Here is a 23,720-nt window from a genome sequence, read left to right as displayed (position 1 = left end):
AGTGGTATAATTAACCTAGAGATAATCCATTGTATGCCACTGAGTTTGTCATAGGTCTACAATTTGCCACTGACTTTGTCACGTTCTATAATATGCCATCGATTTTTGCTTAACTTCTACGATTTACCACCGCCATCCGGTTAGTCTCCGTTAGTACTGTACACTTTCATCCAAATGACCAAAATACCCCTGAGACAAAAACTTTCAAATTTTGGATAAAAATTCTGAAATGTCAGACTTTAAGTTTTTGGACAAATTTTGAATGTTTACAATCTTATGTTTATAATATGGTATTTCGGAATTTTTGTCCACATTTTGGAAGTTTTATCCCAGGGGTATTTTGGTCATTTGGACAAAATTGTACAGTACTAACGGAGACTAACTGGACGGCGATGGTAAATCATAGAAGTTAAGTAAAAGTCGATGGTATATTATAGAACGTGACAAAGACAGTGGTAAATCGTAGAGCTATGACAAACTCAGTGGCATATAATGGATTGTCTCATTAACCTAAGTTGCTAGGCTCTGAAGGATAAGTCTAACCAAGAAACTAGGTTATGTTTTGCAATACTACAATAAGTTTATACCTTACCAAATTTTCCCCTTTTTAATACGACACAAAAAAAAAAGCAAATTCGAGTTATCACTTCCCTACCAACACTAGATTTAGACTTCCCTGACGGATTCGGTGATAAAGAGGGAATCCATCATTGATCCTTGACGACTTCACAAAAAAATCGTCCTAAACTTCACACTCGGCCGATCCTAGCAACGACCAGAGGTCTTGGTCATCACGGCCACAAATGGGCTCATCACAAACACATATAAGAAATAACTCCGTACTCCATCTTTTACATCATTGACTTGCTAACATCATGGTATAAGTTCACATCATTGGCTTGCTAAAATGATGGTATAAGTGCAATACTAGGTTAAAATATAATAACATTTTGGCCTTTGCATTGCTGACAACATTAGCAGGAGAAACTAAACGCAACACAAGCTCAAACATGCATTACTGAAAGTAACAAACCATCCATAATATATCCTTTATTTGTTGACAATTCATATCATGATATAGCACAATGTTTCCATCGCCAACTTGTACTACGGGTGAAGCACAATTGAGTCTACAATAACATCTATTTATCCACGGGATGATCTTTCAAGAATGCAAGAAGGAGCTCATTCACATAGTCAGGGAATTGCTCCTGCACAAAATGGCTCCCTTCAGGGATATAGGTGATCTTCATGTCTGGTGCATGCCTCTCCATAGTGCCGTCTTTGATAGCAGACTCGACGCCAGGGAACTTGTAGACATAATCTTTCTCCCCCATGACAACAAACACTGGGACTTGGAATTTTGCATCTCCAATTGGTTTCCTCTTATGGAGAGACCTAACAAGCATAGCACAAAATCTCGAACTATCAAATATTGTTAAGCTCAGTACTACTTAGTATGGACAATTAATGACTTGATGTTTACCTATATGGCATCTGTAGTGGATATCGAAAACCGGATTTCTCATAGAGAGATGAGTATACATCAAGATCCTCCTCAGTAAACCACTCAGGAAGGGGTGTTGACAAGTCTGCAAGATCCATGATCTCTTGATCTTCCTTAGCCATGGGGATCTCGCTCTTAGAAAAGAGAATATAGATAGTGCGCACAACTCTCTTAATATTATACCTGCCAAAGTCAGCCTCCGCTCTTCCTGGTTGCTGCAAGATGAGTTTTTTTTACTGTCATTACAAGCAAACCATGCACTTATTGTTTTATCATGACAGTCTGACAATTACCGCCCAACGAAAAATGTAGAGTCCTTCTGGCAAGGTGTTAATGGATGAAGCATCGTTACCGAAAGGGATGCCCAAACCCATCACACCACATGTGCGGTTTGGGTGACACAGAGCAAAATCATAAGCTACCAAGGCCCCAAAATCCTTTGCAACAAGGAATGCCTGACACGAAGAACCGTATAAGTTATCACAAGAAAATAAAAAAAAAAAGAGGAATTGGTTTAGTAGGGAATAATTGATATCCTTCCATCCTTTATACAGAAAAAAAAGTGCCCCTTAATATCTTGTAATCATTTTTCAGGCCTCTAATATACTCTTGATTGTTGGTGCTACATCTACCAGCTTCAGATCAATTCGGTAGAACTGATAGTGTTATCAATTATCCTCTCCAAATCTCTCCCTTACGATATTGAAAGTTTGTTTGTTTGGTCACAACCTATCCATGACTCAAACAATACACTACAAAAATCCATCGAAACTTCTAAACTTTGTCCAACCAATTATGAATTTTGCCTCTCATTTACTCAGTAACTCAAAGAGGATAAAATTTGTGAAAAAGCCAAACTGATCCAGGCGCTTACCTTGGGCACGGCGAGGGCGTCGAGGATGGCGAGGAGATCCTCGATGAGGTCGTCGTACTCCGCCGCCTCCGGCTCCGGCGGCTGGTCGGAGAGCCCGTACCCGCGCCAGTCGGGCGCGACGGCGCGGTACCCGGCGGCGGCGACGGCGAGCATCTGGTGGCGCCACGAGTACCATATCTCCGGGAACCCGTGCAGGAACACCACCGTCCCGAGCTCCCCTGCATGCGACAGCCAAACAAACACCTGGTGGGCTAGCTACGGCGGCGCGCGCGGCGCGGCGCGGCGGGCGGGCAAAGCAAGCCAAGGAATCGAACGAAGTGGTCGGGGGGGGGGGGGGGGGGAGGAGGGCTAGCGCGCGGAGGCGGCCGTACCTTTGCCCGCCTGCGCGACGTGGAGGCTGAGCCCACGCACGGGGAGGTGGGCGTGCTCGATCTCGGTGATCTGCTGCGGCTGCTCCGTGGCGGCGGCCATGGTGTCGAGCTCGCCGTGGACGACGACGCGGTCACGCTCACGCGGCAGCACTGCAGTGGGAAGAGAGAGCAGATCGCGACGTGACAGCGTGAAGTGTGACGTGGATGGGAAAAGCTACCGTACTTTGCGGCTATTCATTGCTGCTCCACGTCGAACTCCAACTCGTTGACAAAAGTAGGCTCTGTCCTCTTAACTATTCGTACGGTTTAACTATTCGTCTTATTAATTTTTTTTAAAAATTATTAATTATTTTATTTGTGACTTACTTTATTAACCATAGTATTTTAAGTACAACTTTTTATTTTTTTATATTTACACAAGTTTTTAATAAGATAAATGGTAAAAACAAAAATATCAAAATCCCTTATATTAAAGGACGGAGGAAGTATTTTCTTTTCCCAATAAATACTAAGAAATACGCATTGGGTTTCACATCATTTATTTCTAATTAGGATGTGTTTAGTTCACGACAAAATTGAAAGTTTGATTGAAATTGGAACGATGAAACGGAAAAAATGGAAATTTGTATGTGTAGGAAAGCTTTGATGTGATGGAAAAGTTAAAAATTTAAAGAAAAAGTTAGGAACTAAACCAGGCCTTATTGTCTTAAAATTTGTTCTTTTTGCATGTAATCAAGTGACCCAAGAGGTAACGTGAGTTTTTCATGTGGTTCAAGATATAATTGGAATTTAAACGACACAACATTTAATTTATAGATTTGTTTTTTATTTATATATGTACGCTTATAGGGTGTATTTAGTTCAAAGAATGTTAATTAGTTGGATTTTCAAGAATCATATAGTAATCCTAGAGTACTAGGATAGGTGACCTCCTTAAAAGTCCTTTGTTGCATCCCTCTTTTGAGAAACACTCAAGTAGTCTTCCGACTAGCTCCACAAGGTGGTGGAATAGACGACCTGGGTTCGAAGCCTCACCCCTTCTAATTATTTGATATTAGGTCCTTCCCTAATATTCGCGTTTTTTTAATCCTAGTTGGGTAGAATCGCCGGGAGTGTTAATTAGGGATATAGGATCGGATCCTGGGATAACCCAAATTCTGGAAAATGTGGCACTAAAATCACCCAGATTATCGGGAGTGTTAATAAGGGATATAGGATCCGATCCTGGGATAACCCAAATTCAGGAAAATGTGGCACTAAAATCACCTAGATTATTGGAACCCTGTATTTCAAAGAGTCCCTAAGAACATCACTAGGAGATTATGTATAATCTTCCCCCAAAGATTTCTTTTTTGGCTTATTGAAGTGAAAATAGGTAGCCAAAAAATTGATCTCTCCAAGAGAAAGCCTAAAATATCCCAAAACTAAAGGTGGGCACTTCTGTTAAACTAACACCAATTTTCCCGTTTTCCTCCCTCTCACACGTGCTCCTGGCGCTCACATGCGCTCGTGACGCTCACCCTTGAGAAAAATCTCGTGCGAATGAGAGATAGGGGACGACAGACACGACGTCGCTCTCCCTCAAGTAAATAGAACAAAGGATGCGGCAAAGGGTTTCCAAACAATTAGGATTCAAATAGGACATCTATTGGAGGCATTATTTTTCACCAAAATTCCAAAAAACTAGGATTGGGATGGAATAAGGGAACCGTTGGTGATTCTCTAAGCATGTTTTTGTGTCAAAGTACTAATGCCTTGATTTGCTAAGATCAGGGTATAACATTAACAGCCAGGAGAAAAAAACAAAAAAAATCTTCCCATTGCTGACAACACTAGCCGCAGACACAGGGTATAACAAGTTCAAACATAACTGGCGTTGCTGAAAGTAACATCAACCATACCAGTTCCTTCATTGATAATTCACATCATAATATCGAACAATATAGTGTTCTTGTAGCGAAGTTGTAGTAAGGGTGAGGCACAATGTGGAGTTTCTAAACAGCCATAGGATGGTCTTTCAAGAAGCTAAGAAGAAGCTCATTCACAAACTCAGGGAACTGCTCCTGCACAAAATGGCTTCCTTCAGGAATGTAGGTGATCTTTAGGTCTGGTGCATGCTTCTCCATGCTGCCGTCTTTCATAACAGACTCGATACCAGGTATCTTGAAGACATAATCTTTCTCTCCCATGACAACAAACACCGGGACTTGAAATTTTGCATCTCCAATTGGTTTGTTTTGATGCATGGACCTAACAAAGCATAGCACAAATCCCAAACTATCAAACACTGATAAACTTAGTGTTATGAGTGCTGACAACTGATGAATTGATGTTTACCTATATGGCATCTGTAGCGGATATCGAAAACCAGACTTCTCATAGAGGGATGAGTAGACATCAAGATCCTCCTCACTAAACCACTCGGGGAGGGGTGTCGATAAGTCTGCAAGATCCATGATCTCTTGATCTTCCTTAGCTATGGGGATCTCGTTCCTAGAGAAGAGTATGTAGATAGTGCGCACGACTCTCCTGATATCATACTTGCCAAAGTCAGCTTCTGCTCTTCCTGGTTGCTGCAAGACGAGTTCTTCCACTGTCACTATAAGCGAATCTTGCACACAATATTTTGGCATGATAGTTAGAGAATTACCGCCCAACGTAAAATGTAGAATCCTTCTGGTAAGGTGTTTAAGGATGAACTATTAACGCCGAAAGGGATGCCCAAACACATCACACCACATGTACGATTTGGATGACAGAGAGCAAAACTATAAGCTGGCATGGCCCCAAAGTCCTTCCCAACAAGAAAGGCCTGACAGAAGAAACATATAAACTATCAGGAGCAAACAACAAACTAAAGGATTTTTTTACTGAAGGCAAGACATTTATAAGCAGCTGGTTTCATTATGGAGAAATTGAAACCCTTATCTTTTATCTTTTACTCAGAAAAAGGGCACCTTAATATCTTGCACTCATTTTTCATGCCTCTAACATACTCTTGAATCTTGATTGTTGGTGGCTTGGTGCTTACCGACGTGGTACCAACTGAATACTAGACTACAGTACTAGTTAACGACAGAAAACAAATTATCCTCTCCAAATATCTCCCTTGCTGTGTATGACAGTGGAAGTTTATATGTTTCGTTACAAATTGCTAACCAGGATGCACACAAGAAGTGAAAAATTCTGTTTTGAATTATGCCTTCCGTTTGCAAGTTTTATAGCAAGAAGGCCTTACACAGCTTCACAGTCTGCATGCACGAGTAGGACTCAAAACTGGAAACCTGCTAAAAAAATTCGTAAAAGGATCGATTAAACTGAGGAGCTTACGTACCTTGGGCACGGCGAGGGCGTCGAGGATGGCGAGGAGATCCTCGACGAGGTCGTCGTACTCCGCCGCCTCCGGCTCCGGCGGCTGGTCGGAGAGCCCGTACCCGCGCCAGTCCGGCGCGACGGCGCGGTACCCGGCGGCGGCGACGGCGAGCATCTGGTGGCGCCACGAGTACCATATCTCCGGGAACCCGTGCAGGAACACCACCGTCCCGAGCTCGCCTGCAACGACCAGCAGCCGAACAATCGTTCACCCGACGATCGCCGGCGGCGGCGAGGCGCGCGCGCAGGCAACGCAAATTGAGGCGGCCAAACCTTTGCCGGCTTGCGCGACGTGGAGGGTGAGCCCCGCACGGGGAGGTGGACGTGCTCGATCTGCTGCTGCTGCTCCGCCGTGGCCATGGCTTCCGGGCGGCTCGAGCTCCCTCCTCGCCGCAGAAGTTCAGATTGCAGAGGCGACGTCGTGACAGTGCGAGTGTGAGGTGGGGATGCGTCATCTCTACGGGTTGATAATAATTGTCGTTTTGGATAAGGATACGGTCTAAAAAAACAACTTTGACCATTATTTTTTATTATAATATATATATATATATATATATATATATATATATATATATATATATATATATATATATATATATATATATATATATATATATATATATATATATATATATATATATATATATATATATATATATATATATATATATATATATATATATATATATATAAATGTTAACAAATATATGATTTTATTAATCTATAGTGATATTTGAAAAACAAATACTTTAAAAATAATTCTAATCAACTATTCTAAAGTTTGACCTCACCCTTATCTAAAACAACAAGTATTATCAGTCTGGAGAGAGTACGTTTTTGTACTGCTACATATCGAACTAGTGGACGCCAGGTAGAGAAGGTTTTCCTTCTACCTGGCACTCTTAGTTATCTACTCCTTCCGTTTTAGGTTATAAGATATTTTTTACTTTAGTCAAAGTCAAACTATTTTAAGTTTGATTAAGTTTATAGGAAAAAGTAGTAACATTTTCAACTCAAGACAAATTTATTATGAAAATATATTCAATTATTGATTTGATGAAACTAATTTAGTATTATAAATATCACTATATTTATCTATAAACTTAGTTAAACTTGAAACAGTTTGAGTTTGACCAAATGTCAAAACGTCTTATAACCTGAAACAGAGGGAGTAGATGACATTTCAGAATTGCCTTTATATGTTTACACCAAAACAATATGATTTTTTTAATTATTTGTTCTTTTTGTGTCTAATTATATTTTGCCCTTATCTGGATTCGAGATAATCCATGATTATTTTTGTATTCGAGCTATTCGTACTCATTTTAGTATTTAACAGAAAAAAAGAAAACGAATATGAGTACTCATTTTAGTATTTAAAAAAAGATTCAACCACGGCCCCCAACCCCCACCACCACTCCCCCGCACACGCACAAGCACGCGCACACACAAAATTTTTGGGTTAAAGTAGACTTAAGTCTATATTTATTTATTTATTGGGTTGATGAGGCTGAAAGAGGGATGACAGTTTGAGTTATTGTGTTTGGTACAAGGATGAGGAAGGGAGGAAGCACGGCCACCGGAATAATATTTCTCTAATATAAGAGGATTAGGTCAAAATTTCTCTAATATGAGATAGGTGATCTACAAACATTTCTCTAAAACTAAATCAATCATAAAAGATAAGTACTTATTACAGTGATTGTTAATTTTTTAATTTTTTATATAATTATGATTAATCATCCGTATACATAGTAACTACGTACTCCGTCTTTTACAGTAAGACTTTCTAAAATCATGGTATAAGTTCACATCATTGGCTTGCAAAAGTCATGGTAGAAGTATAGCAATGGGTTTAGTCTTTACATTGCTAGTAACACCAGCAGGACAACCTAGATACAACAAGCTCAAATAGGCATTACTGAAAGTAACAAACTAGCCATAGCTGATCCTTAGTTTGTTGACAAATTCATACCATGATATAGCACAACGTTTTCTAAGCCAACTTGAACTACGGGTGAAGCACAACTGAGGCTACAATAGCATTTATATAACCACAGGATGATCTTTCAAGAAGCCAAGAAGGAGCTCATTCACATAGTCACGGAACTGCTCCTGCACAAAATGCCCTCCTTCAGGGATGTAGGTGATCTTTATGTTTGGTGCATGCTTCTCCATAGTTCCGTCTTTCATAGCAGACTCGATACCAGGGAACTTAAAGACATAATCTTTTTCTCCCATGACAATAAACACTGGGACTTGGAATTTTGCATCTCCAATTGGTTTTCTCTGGTGCAGAGACCTAACAAGCATGGCACAAATCTCGAACTATCAAATATTGGTGAACTTAGTACCATCGAGTACAAATATCCGAAGAAAATATTTTTACCTATATGGCATCTGTAGCGGATATCTAAAACCAGAATTCTCATAGAGGGATGAGTAGACATCAAGATCCTCCTCACTAAACCACTCGGGAAGGGGTGTCGATAAGTCTGCAAGATCCATGATCTCTTGATTTTCCTTAGCTATGGGGATCTCGCTCCTAGAGAATAGTATGTAGATGGTGCGCACAACTCTCTTTACATCATACTTGCCAAAGTCAGCTTCTGCTCTTCCTGGTTGCTGTAAGATATATTTTTCTTTTTCATGGTCATTATAAGCAAATAGTGCACTAAAAAAATTATCATGACAGTTTCGGAGTTACCGCCCAACGTAAAATGTAGAATCCTTCTGGCAATGTGTCAAAGGACAAACCAGCAGTGCCTAAGGGGATGCCCAGACACATCACACCACATGTGCGGTTTGGGTGACGGAGAGCAAAGTCGTAAGCTGGCATTGCCCCAAAATCCTTTCCAACAAGGAATGCCTAACCCAAAGAAACATATAAATTATCAAGAAGAAACCAAATAGGCATTATTTATTTTCAAATTTATAAGGAGCTGATTTCTTTATTAGGGAGAAATTGATATCCTTATCTTTTAGACAGAAAAATGGCACTTTCTTTAAAGGTAGGCGGCAAAAGCATTGCCGATTATATTAGAATGAATAGAAAAATGGCACCTTAATATGTTGCACTGAATTTTCTGACCTTCAATACACTCTTGGTTGTTGGTGCTACCAACGTGGGTTTTTTACCAGCTTCAAATCAATTCGGTGGAACTGATAGTAGTATCAACTGACGAAAATAATAGCAGACAAATTATCCTCTCCAAATTTCTACCTTACGGATCACGACACTGAAAGTTTATGCGTTCTACTTACAAATTATCCAGGATTAAAAAAAAACTACAAAAAAAATCGAAATCTCGAACCTTTGTTCAACCAATTATGAATTATACCTTACATTTTACGAGCTATAGCAAAAGGCCACGCACTCAAAACTGAAAATCTGAAGTTTTTTTTCTTAATCTGAAGCTACGAAAAGAGGATAAAAATCTGTGAAAAATCAAACTTCATCGTCACCTTGGGCACGGCGAGGGCGTCGAGGATGGCGAGGAGATCCTCGATGAGGTCGTCGTACACCGCCGCCTCCGGCTCCGGCGGCTGGTCGGAGAGCCCGTACCCACGCCAGTCCGGCGCGACGGCGCGGTACCCTGCGGCGGCGACGGCGAGCATCTGGTGGCGCCACGAGTACCATATCTCCGGGAACCCGTGCAGGAACACCACCGTCCCGAGCTCCCCTGCAAACCACCAGCAGCCCAACAATCATTCACCCGACGATCGTCGGCGGCGGCGGCGGCGGCGAGGCGCGCGCGCGCAGGGCAAACCTTTGCCGGCTTGCGCGACGTGGAGGGTGAGCCCCCGCACGGGGAGGTGGACGTGCTCGATCTGCCGCTGCTCCGCCGTGGCCATGGCTTCCGGCCGGCTCGAGCTAGCTCCTCGCCGCAGCAGTGCAGAGAGCAGAGGGGCGACGTGACGGTGGTGGGAGTGTGAGGTGGGGGATGCAAATCCACTGCTGTACTGCACCTGCAGTACGTGTCACTGGCATGTGGGTCCCACCTATTCCGGGCCCACATGTCATTGGCACTTACCGCACATACATTACAGGAGAGGATCCCAACTCACGGGGGAGGTGAGGTGAGTCGCGCGGGGTCAGATGGGGATGCCGCACCTGCTGTACGTTTTTTTTTCTTTGTACTGGCTAGCTGCTGGTGCATGTCCAACTCGTGGACAGAAGGTGGAGAAGGTTTCGTTCGTGGTGTGTGAATTATCTTTACGTTTTTACCGCATATACTACCATCATCCTTAATATTTTTGACGCTATTAATTCATACATTAAAAATCAAACGTTGTTATTATACTCACTTAGTTCTAAAATGAGTTTATTTTTCATCCATCCCATACATACTGACGGAGCGTGGGGCTCCTCACCGGGAGACCGCGCAGGCCCCCCTTTGCCGGTTCGGCCGGGGGCGCTAAGTGAGGTTCTTCGCCCTCGATCTGAGGAACGTCAGCGAGAGAGGAAGTGCACGAGACACGGGCGACGTAGACAGGTTCGGGCCGCTGAGAAGCGTAACACCCTACTCCTGTGTTCTGGTGGATCTGTATGTGAAGGAATACAGAGAGCCGGAGAGCGAGAGAGAGTTCAGGCTCTAGAACCCATTCGCCAGAGTCCCAACTCCCCTCTCCTTTTTTTTCTCTCTTTCTAAGCCTGGGCCTCCTTTTTCTCTGGTCAGGGGTCACCACATGGGCCTCTCGCTGCCTAAGAAGGGAAACATGCTTTTTACAATGAGGGCTAGTCTACAGCCGGAAGTGACCTCTGACAAGCAGTGCGCACGCCTCCTGCCCCGCTCGCCCGCTTTCCCGGTGGACGCCCATTTCAACCTTCATTTAATGGCCAGCGACTTCCTTGCCATACTTGCGCTGAAGCCTGGAATGGATCTGACCGGGACTGACATACCAACTCCAGGAGTTAGCACGCCGGCTCCGGCTAGGGACGAGAGCCAGGAAGCTCTCATCATTCCGACGGGACGGGGCGAGGCGTGTGACAGGCCGCCTGTTGCCACCTAACCCGCGATCTGACCGGTCTGTGACCGGTCACACACCGCGACCGGTCACGGACCGGATAAGCGTGCGCTGCGCTGCATTAAATGCGGCGTGACGCGCTCGTCCAACCTGCTATAAATGCGGTGCTCACCTAACCCACACACGTGGCGCCAAAACCACAGGGGGTCGGGGCGCCCCAGCCCTCGGGGCCGAAACGGGAGCGGCCCGACCCCTCGGGGAGACAGAGGGAGGGGTGGCCACGTCACCCTCGGGCCCGACCCCCCCGAGGGGGTCAGGCCACGTGGGTGACCGCGGCTACCCAAGCCTCTAGTCACGATACCCCCGGCCCCATGTCACCGACACATACCAATGCGAAATAAAAAGATAAAATACCCTATTTATCAAATCCCAAAGCAACTATTCTCTATTTTATCTACTCCGAATTCAATTATTATCTAAATTTACAAATTTAGATGCAATGATTACTTAAAAAATAAATTTATTTTGGAATGAATGGAAGAAGTCAAAATATGAACTTAATATCACACGGGAGAGTAGTTCATTTACTAATTTTTCCATAATAGAAAACGGTGCATTAAATAGATCGGCAGATAGCTGGCAGGAAGCTAGCCCTGGTTGGTGCTCACCATCTTTCTTCTTCCTTAATTGAGATATATTTGTCTCCATCGATTCATATTATAACTCGTTTCAAATTTTTCTTATCAAACATTATATAAATTTATCCAAATTTATAAAAAAGAATATGGTAACACCTATAACACTAAATAAGTTTCCTTAAATTTAACAACCTATAACACTAAATAAGTTTCCTTAAATTTAACATTGAACTTGATAGTTTTTTCGAAAATATTACTATATTTTTCTGCAAAGTTAGTTAAATCTAAAGAAGTTTAACCCAAAAAAATTAAAATGACTTACAATATAAAATAGAGGTAGTACTAATTTTAAACTTTAAAATTATTAAATTACAAATTATTCCCACGGTCACATTCACTCCCACTATTACACGTGGATTATAAATTGTGTGCGAGTACAATACTTGATCCCAATATTACACTTTGCTTCTAGACGTCCCTATTTTATTACGTTAAGATAGTCTATCTTGTAAGTTACGTGACTTTATTACTAACATGTGAGTGAGTCCAGTAAACTCTAGATTCACATGTCAGTGATAAACGCGTGATCACTTCGAAGGTAGAGAGAGGATCTCAATCGGCGGCAACCGGGTGCTCGGTGAAGAAGCCGAGGAGGAGCCGGTTGACCTGCTCCGGGAGCTGCTCCTGCGCGAAGTGGCTCCCCTCCGGGAGGAACTCGATCTTCAGCTCCGGCGCGAACCTCTCCATGGCGCCGCCCCGCACGGCGGCCTCGAACCCCGGGAACTTGAACGCGTAGTCCTTCTCCCCAATCACCATCAGCACCGGCACCTCGAACCTCGCGTCCTTCCGGCTTGGCCTCCTATGTACCGCCCTGCACGTACGATCCATCCATGGAGACATGCAACGATCAGCAATGGCCAGTGACGATCTCATGTTCAACATCCCGGGGTCATAGGATCCATGTAAATTATCCAATACTCCCTCCGTTTTATTTTAAATGTAACCATGAGTCTGTATAAAACATAAATAGTTGTTTATGTGTGACTTATGTTTTTAATTTTTTTTTCAAAAATTTTTTAAATAAGAAGGATGATAAAATCATGGCTGCACTTAAAATGGAACGAAGGGACAAGGGAGTACTAACTAAATTGCATAATAGTAATTACTACTCCCTCTGTTTCTAAATATTTAACATCGTTGATTTTTTTAAATATGTTTGACTGCTCGTTTTATTAAATAAATTTAAGTAATTATTAATTCTTTTCCTAACATTTGATTCATTGTTAAATATACTTACAATCACAAAAGTTTTTAAATAAGACGAATGGTTAAACATGTGCTAGAAAGTTAACGGTGTCAAATATTTAGAAACGAATGGAGTAATATATAAGTCAATAATTAAATAATTACTATCTATTGGAGCCAGGTAATTTTTTTCGAGGTTCGTCGCTGACAATGGTGGACACGGTGGCTGCGCCGCCGCGGCGGCGGCGGCGGCGGCTTGTGTACCTGTAAGGCATCTGGAGGGGGAAGCGGAAGCCGGAGTTCTCGTAGAGCGAGGCGTAGACGTCGAGGTCGGCCTCGGTGAGCCACGGCGGCAGCGGCGTGGAGGCGTCGGCGAGGTCCATGATCTCCTGCCCTTCCTTGGCGACGGGGATGTCGGCGCCGGAGAAGAGGATGTAGATGGTGCGCACCACCCGCCGCACATCGTGCCGCCCGAAGTCCGCCTCCGCCCTCCCCGCCTCCTGCCACCACACACACATCGCGTTCGCGTCAGCAGCAAGAACAGACGGCGACGGCGGCAATGGCGGCGGCGGCGGCGAGCACGTACGCGCCAGCGGAGGACGTAGAAGCCCTCGGGCATGGCGTCGAAGGAGGCCGGGGCGGGGCTGAAGGGGACGCCGAGGCACGCCACGCCGCGGGTGCGCGCCGGGTGGCGGAGCGCGAAGTCGTAGGCGGGCATGGCGCCGAAGTCCTTGCCCACCAGGAACGCCCCGGGCACGGCGAGCGCGTCGAGGATGGCAAGCACGTCGGCGACGAGGTCGTCCCATGTCGCCTCCTCCTGCTCCGGCGGCTGCCCCGACAGCCCGTACCCGCGCCAGTCCGGCGCGACGGCGCGGTACCCGGCGGCCGCCGCGGCGAGCATCTGGTGGCGCCACGAGTACCATATCTCCGGGAACCCGTGCAAGAACACCACCGTCCCGAGCTCATCTGCATCCAGAAAAAAAAAAGAATCAAAATCAAAATTCACCACCCAAAACGCAAAATCTCACCTAAAATTTGTGAAGAACACATGGAACAGTTCAATGTCCGTAGATACACAAGGAGATCTCGCCTTTGCCGACTTGAGCGATGTGGAGGTTGAGGCCACGGATGGGGAGGTGGAGGTGCTCGATCTGATCCGCCATTGTTGCTCCTTCGAGCTCGGGAGGAGAGTGATCACTTCGGTTTTATAGGAGAATTTTCTGTTTCTTGGAGGTGATGAAAACAAACCAAGATTTAGTGTCTCTTCTGCATTGGCACCTTCTGATTTGTCTGAAGGTCAGGGATTCAGGACAAACGGTTTATGAACTGGAATCCAAGAAGTAGCCTGGAACTGATACCTTTATAAATAAAATCATCAAGGTTTGGCACCTTGCAAGTTGGGATTCAGTAGAACCTGCTCAATCTTCTAGAGAAACTCATAAAAATATCCAGACTTCTAAACATGACCTATATCATCATATTTATGGATTAACTTTTTTTTTTCAAAACACAAATACATACGCCTACACATACGTGCACACTCACTCCTATAAACAAGCTACCCCTACGAACACCTCCGAAAACCGAGCCGGCGTATCTTAAAATTGATGAAATCACCACAAGCGACTTGTTGTCGATGGTTACGTTACCTTGGTTGGCACTTGTCGAGTTAGGTTTCAGTTGAACTTGCTCAATCTTCTGCAGAAACTCATAAAAGTATCTAGCCTTTCGAACATGACCTATATCATATTTATGGATTAACTTTTTTTTTTCGAAACACAAACGCATACGCCTATATGCACGTGCACATTTACTCCTATAAACGCGCTACCCCTATAAACACCTTTGAAAACAGAGCCGACATATCTTAAGATTGATGAAATCACCACATGCGACTTGTTGTTGATGATTACGTTGCCTGAGTTGGCACTTGGCAAGTTAGGTTTTAGTTGAACCTGCTCAGTCTTCTACAGAAACTCATAAAAATATCCAGCCTTCTAAACATGACCTATGTGATGTACTGATGTTCATGGATTGACTTTGCTGCAAAGTGGAGTGAAATGCTTATCTTTGCCTGTTACATGTTGCTGCTTCCATCTTCTTTATCCTCATTTGTGACTATTGGACGCTGTGATTAGTGACTATAACCATGGGTAATTATAGCTTAAAATAACTTAGCATATGTGGTTGAAGATTATTGCGTTTGATAATAATTAGATGTATTTAGGACTAACCATCATATTTTGCTGTAACGTTATTGTTTTTCCGGTCTGCAAAAAATTGAATTATAGACCCGTCATGTGCATTAAAATCTTCTACTAGTTGGTTATGTACTTACATACCACACCGGCTATTTATTGAAATGCACTGAATGTCAAACTGCCAACATTTAGGTGGTGTTTACATCCAGGGACTTAACTTAAGTCCCTGTCTTTAGACACTAATTTAGAGTATTAAATATATACTGCTTACAAAACTAATTACATAAATAAAAGCTAATTCACGAGACAAATTTTTTAAGCCTAATTAATCTATAATTAGAGAATGTTTACTGTAGCATCACATAGGCTAATCATGGATTAATTAGGCTCATTAGATTCGTCTCGCAAATTAGTCCAAGATTATGGATGGGTTTTATTAATAGTCTACGTTTAATATTTATAATTAATTTTCAAACATCCGATGTGATAGGGACTTAAAAGTTTTAGTCCCATCTAAACAGGGCCTTAATTAAAACAACATATGTCATACTCGAAAAGCCTAACTCAAACTTCCGTACAAACTCGCAATAAAAAACCCACCTTCTAAGCATGGCCTAAACCATATTCATTGATTGACATTGATGAACTGTAACATTAGAGCGAAAATGACATTAGGGGCCTGTAACCTGTTGACATTCTACAGCTGCTTCCATCTTCGATCGTCATTTGTGATGACTGGATTCCGACATTTTGAAATTGTGATTAGCTATTACTTTTCAATTCTAAGGGCAGTCCAAACCCATAGTATTCATAAGCAGTGTCTATAGTGCCATGTCAATAAGACATCACAATAGAAACTACACTCTACAACCCATGGATTCTTAAAGTATGCCATTAATAAATACATCATCTCTTTTCTCTACCAATCATATTTATTCTTCATCTATTATGAAGACACTATTCTCTCCAAATGTAAAACTTGATAGTGTCTAGTGCATAGGTTCTCGTGTTGAAGCTGTGTCTTGCATGAGACCCAGTTTCTTCCTCTCTCCACTCTCTCTCTCTTAATTAATATAGTGTCACATAAACTAAAAGTCCTACATGACAATGTAGTTAATGTCATAGACACCATTCTAGGTGGAGGGTTAGAAATGCCCTAAATATAGTAAACTAATCAGATTAAAGACAACGCTCAATCCCCTATACAAAAATTCACTCGGTCGTGTCTCATTTATTACTCGGTTTCTATTTTAAGATAATGGTAATTACATCTTTAAAATAGTCAAGGTGAGGATCACGAATGCCTTCTCCCCTTCTTTTATTGCAAATGTCTTGATTTGTTTGCAACCATCAACTGTCAGTCAATCAAAATTTGCCAATTGCTTGAGAATTTCTCAAACTTTTCATTATACTTAGCATGTTAGTACTATCTTTGCAACTGACTATCAGGATAAATCTTAAAAGACAGACTTTATCACCTTCCAAAAAAAAGAGACTTTATCATAGGGCTGTCAACGAGCCGAGCTCGAGCGAGCTTACCTATATAGGCTTGAGCTCGGCACCAACTCAAGCCGAGCTCGAGTCGAGCCTGTTTAAACTGCAAGCTTAGAAATGGGCTCGAGCTCGGCTCGCTCGAGCCTCGAGCTTTCTTGAGCCTAACTCGTGTGCCCTCAAATAACCAATACAGATGAAAGGAGGCTGCATGCATGCTTGTCGAGTACTACTAGTACTAGTAGCTTTTTCAAACATGATATGACAACTAGTAGTACTATTAAATAGAGCTGCATGCATGCTAGTAGTACTAATAGGCTAGTGCTGCAGAGTAAAGTAGTACTAGTAGGCTAGTGCCTGCACGGTGCAGCCCTGCACGCTCTGTTTCTATACAGCTTTTCATTGGGAGTAGGAGTAGTACTAGCTGTTGTATTGAAAATTTAAGAACTTGACAGAGGGAAATTTGGGCTCGACGAGCTATTTGAGCTCGGCTCGTCAAGCTCGCAAGCTTGGAGCTAGGCTTGAGTTCGGCTCGAATTGTTGACGAATCGAGCTCGAGCCGAGTCTACAGCGAGCCGAGCTCAAGCAGCTCGCGAGCTTCGAGCTTTTTTTACAGCCCTACTTTATCAGAATGAAGCAGATAGTAAAACGAACTGTTTGCTATTTGTTACTGCTGGTTTCTTTATGCAAACAATTGCTTCAAACCAAAGCTTCAGCACATGTGAAAGATAACATAAATCAATTTAATGACTGTATTTGAACAAGTAATAGTCAAAATCGAGTAATATAGACCATGAAAATTCAGTAACGTTATTTGACTGATGAACGTACAGAGGGAATCTTTTTCAGTTAACATTTTGCAGCGTTGCTTGGAGTATTAAAATACAGACAGCAGAAGACATCAGCATCTTGTCTCTGGCTACCACAAACTGACAAAAACAGCAGAAGACATCAGCAGAAGATGCTTCACACAAAGTGTGCGCATCTTTGTGCCATCCATCCGTTACTAGCCTGACCAAAAGTTCGGCCCATAAATTGCTATAATCCTATATAATCTCAAGCAAATCAGACTGACGTTGGAGAGAACATATCAATGGATCAGAGGATTGAGCACTCCTACCTGCCCATCAGAGGCCTGAAGCTTCACATAGCTCACATTGGAAAAGGTCTGAATCTTACCTCATTTTTGTTGACATCAGCATCTCTCTGCTTTTTTTTGCTCTTCCGAAAGAATGCAGCTCAGCTTCTTGATTTGGTTATTCCAGGTGAAGCTGCAACTCTGCTCTTCGTTCATGGCTTCCCTGAGGTGTGGTACTCATGGAGGCACCAGATGATTGCAGCAGCAGCAGCCGGGTTCCGTGCTATTGCACTTGATTTCCCAGGCTATGGCCTCTCGGAGCCACCGGCTGACCTAACACAGGCGTCATGGCAGGGCCTGATGAATGACCTCTTGGCCATTCTAGACTCGCTGTCGATTCCCAAGGTGAGTACAGGCAGGAGAAAACATTGAGATCCAATAAAAGTTTATGCAAATGCTAAGATGAACCCCAAGTCTCTAACGCATTTTGATAACTATGGCAAACATGAAATAAGTCAGAAGCTGATGTAAATTAGAACTTGCCCCATTGGCAAAATTGGTTATGGTTTCATCCATGCATTATTTTACTTGATTATTGATAAGTTTGTAAATTGGCTTAATTTTTGAAAAGAAGTACTGTATCCTGACGAGTGACGATCATTTCATGGTTGAAAGGTGTTCCTTGTTGCAAAGGATTTTGGAGTCAAACCAGCATATGATCTTGCCCTCTGCCATCCGGACCGCGTATGTGGTATTGTGAGCTTAGGTGTGCCACCTCTTGTGGAAAGCCTCAGTTTCAGTGGACTTCCTGAGGGATTTTACATACACAGATGGAGGGTAAATTAATTAAACACTCATCGATCAAGTTTTTATTCTTTCTGACTATTTGGTAAACACAGTTTACAGTCAATACATTTATACTGAACATAGGTTTTGCAATTCTGATTGATGTTGTGATGCAACTATGTTACCTGAGTAGGAACCTGGGAGAGCAGAGGCGGATTTTGGCCGATTCGACACGAGGAGGATCTTGCGCACAATCTACATCCTCTTCTCCAGGAGTGAGATTCCAGTTGCCAAGCAAGGACAAGAGATCATGGACCTTGCAGATGAATCAACACCGATGCCTCAGTGGTTCACCGAAGAAGACCTCTCAGCTTACACCGACCTGTATGAGAAATCAGGTCTCATGACTGCTATCCAAATTCCATATAGGTGAGCACATGCAAAAAACACAACAAAATATGACAAGCAATTCTCAGTGTCCTGATATGATGCTATTACAATTACTTTGATACTTGTACAAACCTAAGGATGTTACTAACACTTGTGTTGATTTAATAGGACCAAGGCTGCAAAAGCAGAAGGTGCTAATCCAAGGTTTGAAATGCCAATGTTTGTGATTATGGGTCAGAAAGACTACATCCTCAAGTTTCCAGCACTGAAGGAATATATGTCAAGTGAAAAACTGAAAGAAATTGCTCCAGACTACGGGATCACTTACATCCCAGAAGGATCCCATTTTGTTCAGGAGCAATTCCCTGACCTGGTGAATCAGCTTGTGATAGACTTCGTCAGTAAACATGCATGAGATAGCAACAAAAACAAGGTGCAATTTGACAAATCCCCAGACTGCAAAAGGTAACAGTTGAGCACTGCGTTCACTGATGTGCACCACTAAAGAGTTGACGTTGTAACGTCGTGCTCATGATGGTATCGCAAACTATTTTAGTGTTGTATAAATAAATGTGCAACTGAAGAAAATTATCCTCTTTTTTTCAGATTTAATACTACAAATTTGTACCACCTAGCAGGATGTGATGCAAGAGCTATTTCAACTTCCAGTAGAATAACTCTCTTGTACATTATGTCAACGCATGGGGCAAAAGAAAATCAAAAACCTGGAAACTTCAACCACAAACTACTAAAAACTAATTGGTGTGCCATGCTAGATATACATGAAAGGTTCTAATAACCTGGGTGAGCCTGCTCTGGCATGTATGTACATCTATTGTTTTCAGCTAAACACCATACTGAAACATCAACCATATACTGACTTGCTAAGAAAATACAAACTCCTTTTAATCTCATGACTTTAGCATGGCAAAAATTTGGTGTTTGCTGAACTTATCCATGGAGGCAAAACTATATTTTATTCAGTAAACAAATAGAGGCAACAACCAACATAAATATTATCATATTTCAAGGAACTCCCTCAAACATGTATTTTACAAAGGTTCAAGCTTGCACCATCTGGATACTGAACTTTACAAAGACAACAAATTACAATGCACACATTACTGGGTACGCAAGAAAACACAATACAGCTACTTTGGATGGATGGATCACTGAGCATTTGATCCTAACAGGATACATATATTTATGATGCCCTTCAAAGCTCATAGGCCGGGAACTTTGATTCTGATGGGCTAACCATGTCTAGAAGGAGGTAAGCCATCCCAGCCCTCCCTTCAAACAATGAAAATGGGTGATCACCCCCATGCATGGCCCCATCAGCAATCAACTGATCAGCTTTCTCAAGCAGAAAGCAAGCAAAAGCCTTAGCCCGGTACAGGTACTCAACATTGCCAGTTAGCCGGTAGAGTGAGAGAAATACATAGGCGTTCCCACTTACACCATGGCATATTCCAACTCTCTTGAGAAGTCCCCGGTTCCAGACAACTTCTGCAGCCTCTGCAGCCGTCTGCTTGAAATGTTCATCATGGAAGACCTGAAGTAGAAACATTCAGTTATCTATGTTGGATCACACGCGGAATCTAATCTTCAACCAAGAATTTCACAAGATGTCAAATCGCTGACATTTTTGTTGATGCAGAAAACAAAGCTACACCATGTATGCATATTGCACAACCACCAAGATAAGTACACATAGATGCTTTGGATAAACATGTGTACACACTTTAATGATGTGATGTAGGCAGTCACCTGATAAGCTTTAGCGAGTGTAAGAGCAACACCAGGGGCACCATGGCACCAATGCACCAAGCGGTCAGATTCACTGCCTTCACTCGATGGATAGTTGCCAGTAGGATACCTGTTCCTGATCATGTATAGCAGAGTGTTCTTAACATCATCCTTCTCATCTAGCTTGAGTTCAGTGTGCATGAGGACATGCATAATGCCAGCAAGCCCATGAGCAGCACCCCAGTACTTCTTTCCATGCCATTCATACATCAGGGGGCAGTTCCCCTTTTTAGCCAGCTTTCTTCCCTCATCGATGATGTCCTTTGCCACAGAAGTCTACACAGTTGCAGTAATTTCACAAAATTAGGTAAGATGCTTTCTATAGCACTATGGAACTGACAATATGAAAGAAAATAACAGAATCGCAGTACAGACATACAATGTGCTCATGGGGAATTGTCTTCTCGCCGAGATGCGTATTCAAGAACAAGCAAGCCCACAAATACCCTGCTCTTCCATATAACAACTCATTGGGAACTTTCTCAGTGACTATTATCTACAGAAGTACAAACAAAGATAGCTCAGTCTACAATGTTAGAATTTAGACATAACATCTGCTGTTTTACAGCCATGGAGCACATTAGGACAGAAATGTGAACACATGCATTGGCTCCTCACCTCATCAAATGAGCTCAGGTAGTGTGTGAGTAGCAGCTGGTCATTGCAATGTTTTGCAATCACTGCACCAAGAGCGCAAACCCCAGCCCTCCCACAGATGAATGTCAAGAACCTGCGTCTTAATTTAACACCAAGGAGGCCATGACACCCAGGTGTATCAACTCATCAACTGGTAGTACAAGATTATCTAACCAACAGAAGTACAGAACGAAAACAAAAAAAAGGCTCGTCGTCTTACGGCAGGCCACGCGACGCGGCGTCGCACTCCTTGACGATGTCGCCGGCGAGGGCGAGGTCGGCGCGGTTGCCGGTGACCTGGAAGGACTTGAACAGCAGGAGCGCCGTGCCGAGCGCGCCCGTGTAGAGCGTGTAGTCCGTCACCTGTCGCCGCGCCCTGGTCCACGTCTCCTCCATGACCTGCGGGGGGGGCAGGGAGCGGTCGGGGGAAATCAGCCGAACACCTTGCGTGCGTGCGCGCGCGCGCCACCCAAACCCAAACCCAAACCCAAACCGAGGCACACGCATGCCTAACCTTGTCCTTGATCCGGAGCGCGGCGCGGAGGAGCCTTTCGGAGAGGCTGGAGTAAGGGAGCGACAGCAAGCCGCGGCCGCCGTCGGGGGCCTCGGCGACGAAGTCCGGGAGGTCGTTGGGGAAGTAGCGGTCCGCCATGCCCGCCACGCGGTGACGCTTGGTGGCGCGCGAGGAGGAGGACGACGACGTCGACGGCAACTCGCCGCGCGGGGGGGTCTCGAGCGGCGGCGACGGCGAGTCTCTCCTCCCCTTCTTGTTCCCACCACCACCGTTTCCCATGGCCGCCGCGGCTGGGGCTTTGTATAAAAAATGCTCGCGAATTTGCTGGAGTCGCCGCGGCGCTGGGCGATGACACGGTGGCACGCGCACGTGTACTATATGTCAGAGTTGAGAGCTACACGTAACACATGGAGTTCGTAGCCTCAACGGCTACTGTTTTCTTGTACACTTCCTTTTTTACTAAATAATTTTACGAAAATTTTAAGTTTGTCAGTTGGATGATAAGTTTTTTTTTCAGAAGTCAAAATAAAGTTCAAGTATCCAAACCCCAAATCCCAAAAAAACAAATACGGCTGTGTGCAGTGTGCTTACCGTGATGAAACTTGCTGGCTCGTTGGATTCGATGGCGGACGCTCGAGGAATCACGGCCAGATCTTTGCTCTAGCCACACTACTTACTCCTCTTCACCAGCCTACTCCATGACTCAAGCCCTGACGAAAGGAACAAATTAATTAGAATCTGGATTTGAAGGAAAGGAAGGAACATATGGATCTAAATAAGATGAAGGGGATGGAGATGATTTAGGAAAAAAACAGATTGCTCCATGGCTTGAGCACTCATCAGTGAAACAGATTACTTGTGTGATTTAAAGAAAAAAAAGAGGATCTGAAAGGGATGGAGCAGAAGATGAAAAAAGCTAATGGAATAAAGAGGGGAATAGTTGCCTGTTGCTTGGAGCTGCACGGGAGAATGAATTGGAGAGAGAAAAGAGGAACAAGAGAGGATAATAAACATGGGAGCCTCGGAGATACCGAGCTTCGCGCGTTTTTTTCCAGATTGTTCGCGCCAAAACGTCAAATGTTTCGCGCTATTCACAAAAGGATTTTCACGCCGTTCTTCACGAAGGTGAGTGTAGCGCGCTCTCTCTCCGCACGCAACAGTCGTGCCGCAAGCGTGGCGAATAATTTGCTCGCCGCGTCTTTGCCCAAAAAACCAATGGCAAAGCAACTGAGTTGTGGCAGACTATTTGTAGCAGCCAAAAATCTGGTCTCTAAACAAACGGTAGGCTAAGCAGGTGTGGCATGCCTAATATGTGGCTTGGCAGGTTGAGGCAACCATCCAAACAGCCCCTACTTCCTCCGTTTCAGAATATAAGTCATTCTACCATTTTCCACATTCATATTGATGTTAATGAATCTAGACATTTTCCACATTCATATTGATGTTAATGAATCTAGACATATACATCAATATGAATGTAGAAAATGCTAGAATGACTTACATTGTGAAACAGAGGGAGTACCTCTGAAACAAAACTTTCTAGCATTGCCACATTCATATAGTAGATGCTAATGAATCTAAGCACACATATATATCTAGATTCATTAATATATATATATATATATATATATATATATATATATATATATATATATATATATATATATATATATATATATATATATATATATATATATATATATATAAATGTGGACAATGTTAGAAAGTTTTATAATATGAAACGGAAGAAGTAGATTGCTATATTTTAGGATAGATGGAGTACTACCAGATCTCTGCAGGAATTGCACATATTACTTTTTAGGAAAAAATTACACATATT

The 23,720-nt window shown here is 43.1% G+C and overlaps 5 protein-coding genes and 1 pseudogene across 11 annotated transcripts; 1 reads left to right on the top strand and 5 right to left on the bottom strand.

Moving 5' to 3' along the window:
- Positions 1–988: 988 nt before the first annotated feature.
- On the bottom strand, positions 989–2,958 carry LOC4349019 (uncharacterized). Its single transcript, XM_015758338.3, has 5 exons — positions 2,753–2,958; positions 2,382–2,599; positions 1,801–1,962; positions 1,487–1,722; positions 989–1,398 (listed from the first exon to the last, which is right to left on the bottom strand). The coding sequence occupies exons 1-5, from the start codon at positions 2,850–2,852 to the stop codon at positions 1,143–1,145; spliced, it is 972 nt and encodes a 323-aa protein (XP_015613824.1). The 5' UTR covers positions 2,853–2,958; the 3' UTR covers positions 989–1,142.
- A 1,646-nt stretch (positions 2,959–4,604) lies between these two features.
- On the bottom strand, positions 4,605–6,585 carry LOC4349017 (uncharacterized; annotated as a pseudogene).
- A 1,355-nt stretch (positions 6,586–7,940) lies between these two features.
- LOC4349016 (uncharacterized) lies at positions 7,941–10,058 on the bottom strand. Its single transcript, XM_015757333.3, has 5 exons — positions 9,895–10,058; positions 9,590–9,807; positions 8,832–8,993; positions 8,514–8,749; positions 7,941–8,426 (listed from the first exon to the last, which is right to left on the bottom strand). The coding sequence occupies exons 1-5, from the start codon at positions 9,977–9,979 to the stop codon at positions 8,171–8,173; spliced, it is 957 nt and encodes a 318-aa protein (XP_015612819.1). The 5' UTR covers positions 9,980–10,058; the 3' UTR covers positions 7,941–8,170.
- Positions 10,059–12,061: 2,003 nt separating this feature from the next.
- LOC9267999 (uncharacterized) lies at positions 12,062–14,267 on the bottom strand. Its single transcript, XM_015757978.3, has 4 exons — positions 14,066–14,267; positions 13,562–13,941; positions 13,240–13,475; positions 12,062–12,601 (listed from the first exon to the last, which is right to left on the bottom strand). The coding sequence occupies exons 1-4, from the start codon at positions 14,136–14,138 to the stop codon at positions 12,343–12,345; spliced, it is 948 nt and encodes a 315-aa protein (XP_015613464.1). The 5' UTR covers positions 14,139–14,267; the 3' UTR covers positions 12,062–12,342.
- A 3,168-nt stretch (positions 14,268–17,435) lies between these two features.
- LOC4349013 (lanC-like protein GCL2) lies at positions 17,436–22,203 on the bottom strand. 4 transcript variants are annotated; one of them, XR_001540200.3, is made up of 8 exons: positions 21,881–22,203; positions 21,587–21,765; positions 21,349–21,466; positions 21,110–21,226; positions 20,692–21,006; positions 20,381–20,476; positions 18,717–18,913; positions 17,436–18,553 (listed from the first exon to the last, which is right to left on the bottom strand). XR_001540200.3 is itself a non-coding variant. In XM_015757272.3 (6 exons), the coding sequence occupies exons 1-6, from the start codon at positions 22,157–22,159 to the stop codon at positions 20,138–20,140; spliced, it is 1,347 nt and encodes a 448-aa protein (XP_015612758.1). In that variant the 5' UTR covers positions 22,160–22,203; the 3' UTR covers positions 19,914–20,137. The 4 variants fall into 4 exon arrangements, 2 of the variants coding, with proteins under 2 accessions (XP_015612758.1, XP_015612759.1); XR_010737125.1 differs by having other exon boundaries at positions 21,349–21,460; XM_015757272.3 differs by lacking the exons at positions 17,436–18,553; positions 18,717–18,913 and having other exon boundaries at positions 19,914–20,476.
- LOC4349014 (uncharacterized) lies at positions 17,692–19,833 on the top strand. 4 transcript variants are annotated; one of them, XR_010737126.1, is made up of 6 exons: positions 17,692–17,833; positions 17,933–18,150; positions 18,421–18,582; positions 18,725–18,960; positions 19,090–19,386; positions 19,528–19,833. XR_010737126.1 is itself a non-coding variant. In XM_015757275.3 (5 exons), exons 1-5 carry the CDS (start codon positions 17,761–17,763, stop codon positions 19,334–19,336), a joined length of 936 nt encoding a protein of 311 aa, XP_015612761.1. In that variant the 5' UTR covers positions 17,692–17,760; the 3' UTR covers positions 19,337–19,833. The 4 variants fall into 4 exon arrangements, 2 of the variants coding, with proteins under 2 accessions (XP_015612761.1, XP_015612760.1); XM_015757275.3 differs by having other exon boundaries at positions 19,090–19,833; XR_001540201.3 differs by having other exon boundaries at positions 17,761–18,150.
- Positions 22,204–23,720: the final 1,517 nt, after the last annotated feature.

This window comes from Oryza sativa, chromosome 10, assembly GCF_034140825.1.
Source record: "Oryza sativa Japonica Group chromosome 10, ASM3414082v1".
NCBI lineage: Eukaryota > Viridiplantae > Streptophyta > Magnoliopsida > Poales > Poaceae > Oryza > Oryza sativa.
The sequence above is the reverse complement of the archived record's forward strand: the minus strand, read 5'-3'. Positions and strand labels throughout refer to the sequence as shown.

What these genes read in the sequence shown, in the direction of transcription:
- LOC4349019 (XM_015758338.3), bottom strand. Translation starts at nt 2,852, where the DNA reads ATGGCCGCCGCCACGGAGCAGCCGCAGCAGATCACCGAGATCGAGCAC. An exon ending in CGTCGCGCAGGCGGGCAAAG is followed by an intron (nt 2,600 to 2,752) that starts GTACGGCCGCCT and finishes TGTCGCATGCAG; the next exon opens with GGGAGCTCGGGACGGTGGTG. An exon ending in TCTACATTTTTCGTTGGGCG is followed by an intron (nt 1,723 to 1,800) that starts GTAATTGTCAGA and finishes CTCATCTTGCAG; the next exon opens with CAACCAGGAAGAGCGGAGGC.
- LOC4349016 (XM_015757333.3), bottom strand. Translation starts at nt 9,979, where the DNA reads ATGGCCACGGCGGAGCAGCGGCAGATCGAGCACGTCCACCTCCCCGTG. An exon ending in CGTCGCGCAAGCCGGCAAAG is followed by an intron (nt 9,808 to 9,894) that starts GTTTGCCCTGCG and finishes GGTGGTTTGCAG; the next exon opens with GGGAGCTCGGGACGGTGGTG. An exon ending in CCGCTACAGATGCCATATAG is followed by an intron (nt 8,427 to 8,513) that starts GTAAAAATATTT and finishes CATGCTTGTTAG; the next exon opens with GTCTCTGCACCAGAGAAAAC.
- LOC9267999 (XM_015757978.3), bottom strand. Translation starts at nt 14,138, where the DNA reads ATGGCGGATCAGATCGAGCACCTCCACCTCCCCATCCGTGGCCTCAAC. An exon ending in CATCGCTCAAGTCGGCAAAG is followed by an intron (nt 13,942 to 14,065) that starts GCGAGATCTCCT and finishes TTCTGGATGCAG; the next exon opens with ATGAGCTCGGGACGGTGGTG. An exon ending in CCCCTCCAGATGCCTTACAG is followed by an intron (nt 12,602 to 13,239) that starts GTACACAAGCCG and finishes TCGTACGTGCAG; the next exon opens with GGCGGTACATAGGAGGCCAA.
- LOC4349014 (XM_015757274.3), top strand. Translation starts at nt 17,761, where the DNA reads ATGGATCAGAGGATTGAGCACTCCTACCTGCCCATCAGAGGCCTGAAG. An exon ending in TTTACATACACAGATGGAGG is followed by an intron (nt 18,583 to 18,724) that starts GTAAATTAATTA and finishes TTACCTGAGTAG; the next exon opens with GAACCTGGGAGAGCAGAGGC. An exon ending in GCTATCCAAATTCCATATAG is followed by an intron (nt 18,961 to 19,089) that starts GTGAGCACATGC and finishes TTGATTTAATAG; the next exon opens with GACCAAGGCTGCAAAAGCAG.
- LOC4349013 (XM_015757272.3), bottom strand. Translation starts at nt 22,159, where the DNA reads ATGGGAAACGGTGGTGGTGGGAACAAGAAGGGGAGGAGAGACTCGCCG. An exon ending in CGCTCCGGATCAAGGACAAG is followed by an intron (nt 21,766 to 21,880) that starts GTTAGGCATGCG and finishes CCCCCCCCGCAG; the next exon opens with GTCATGGAGGAGACGTGGAC. An exon ending in GCCGCGTCGCGTGGCCTGCC is followed by an intron (nt 21,467 to 21,586) that starts GTAAGACGACGA and finishes TGTTAAATTAAG; the next exon opens with ACGCAGGTTCTTGACATTCA.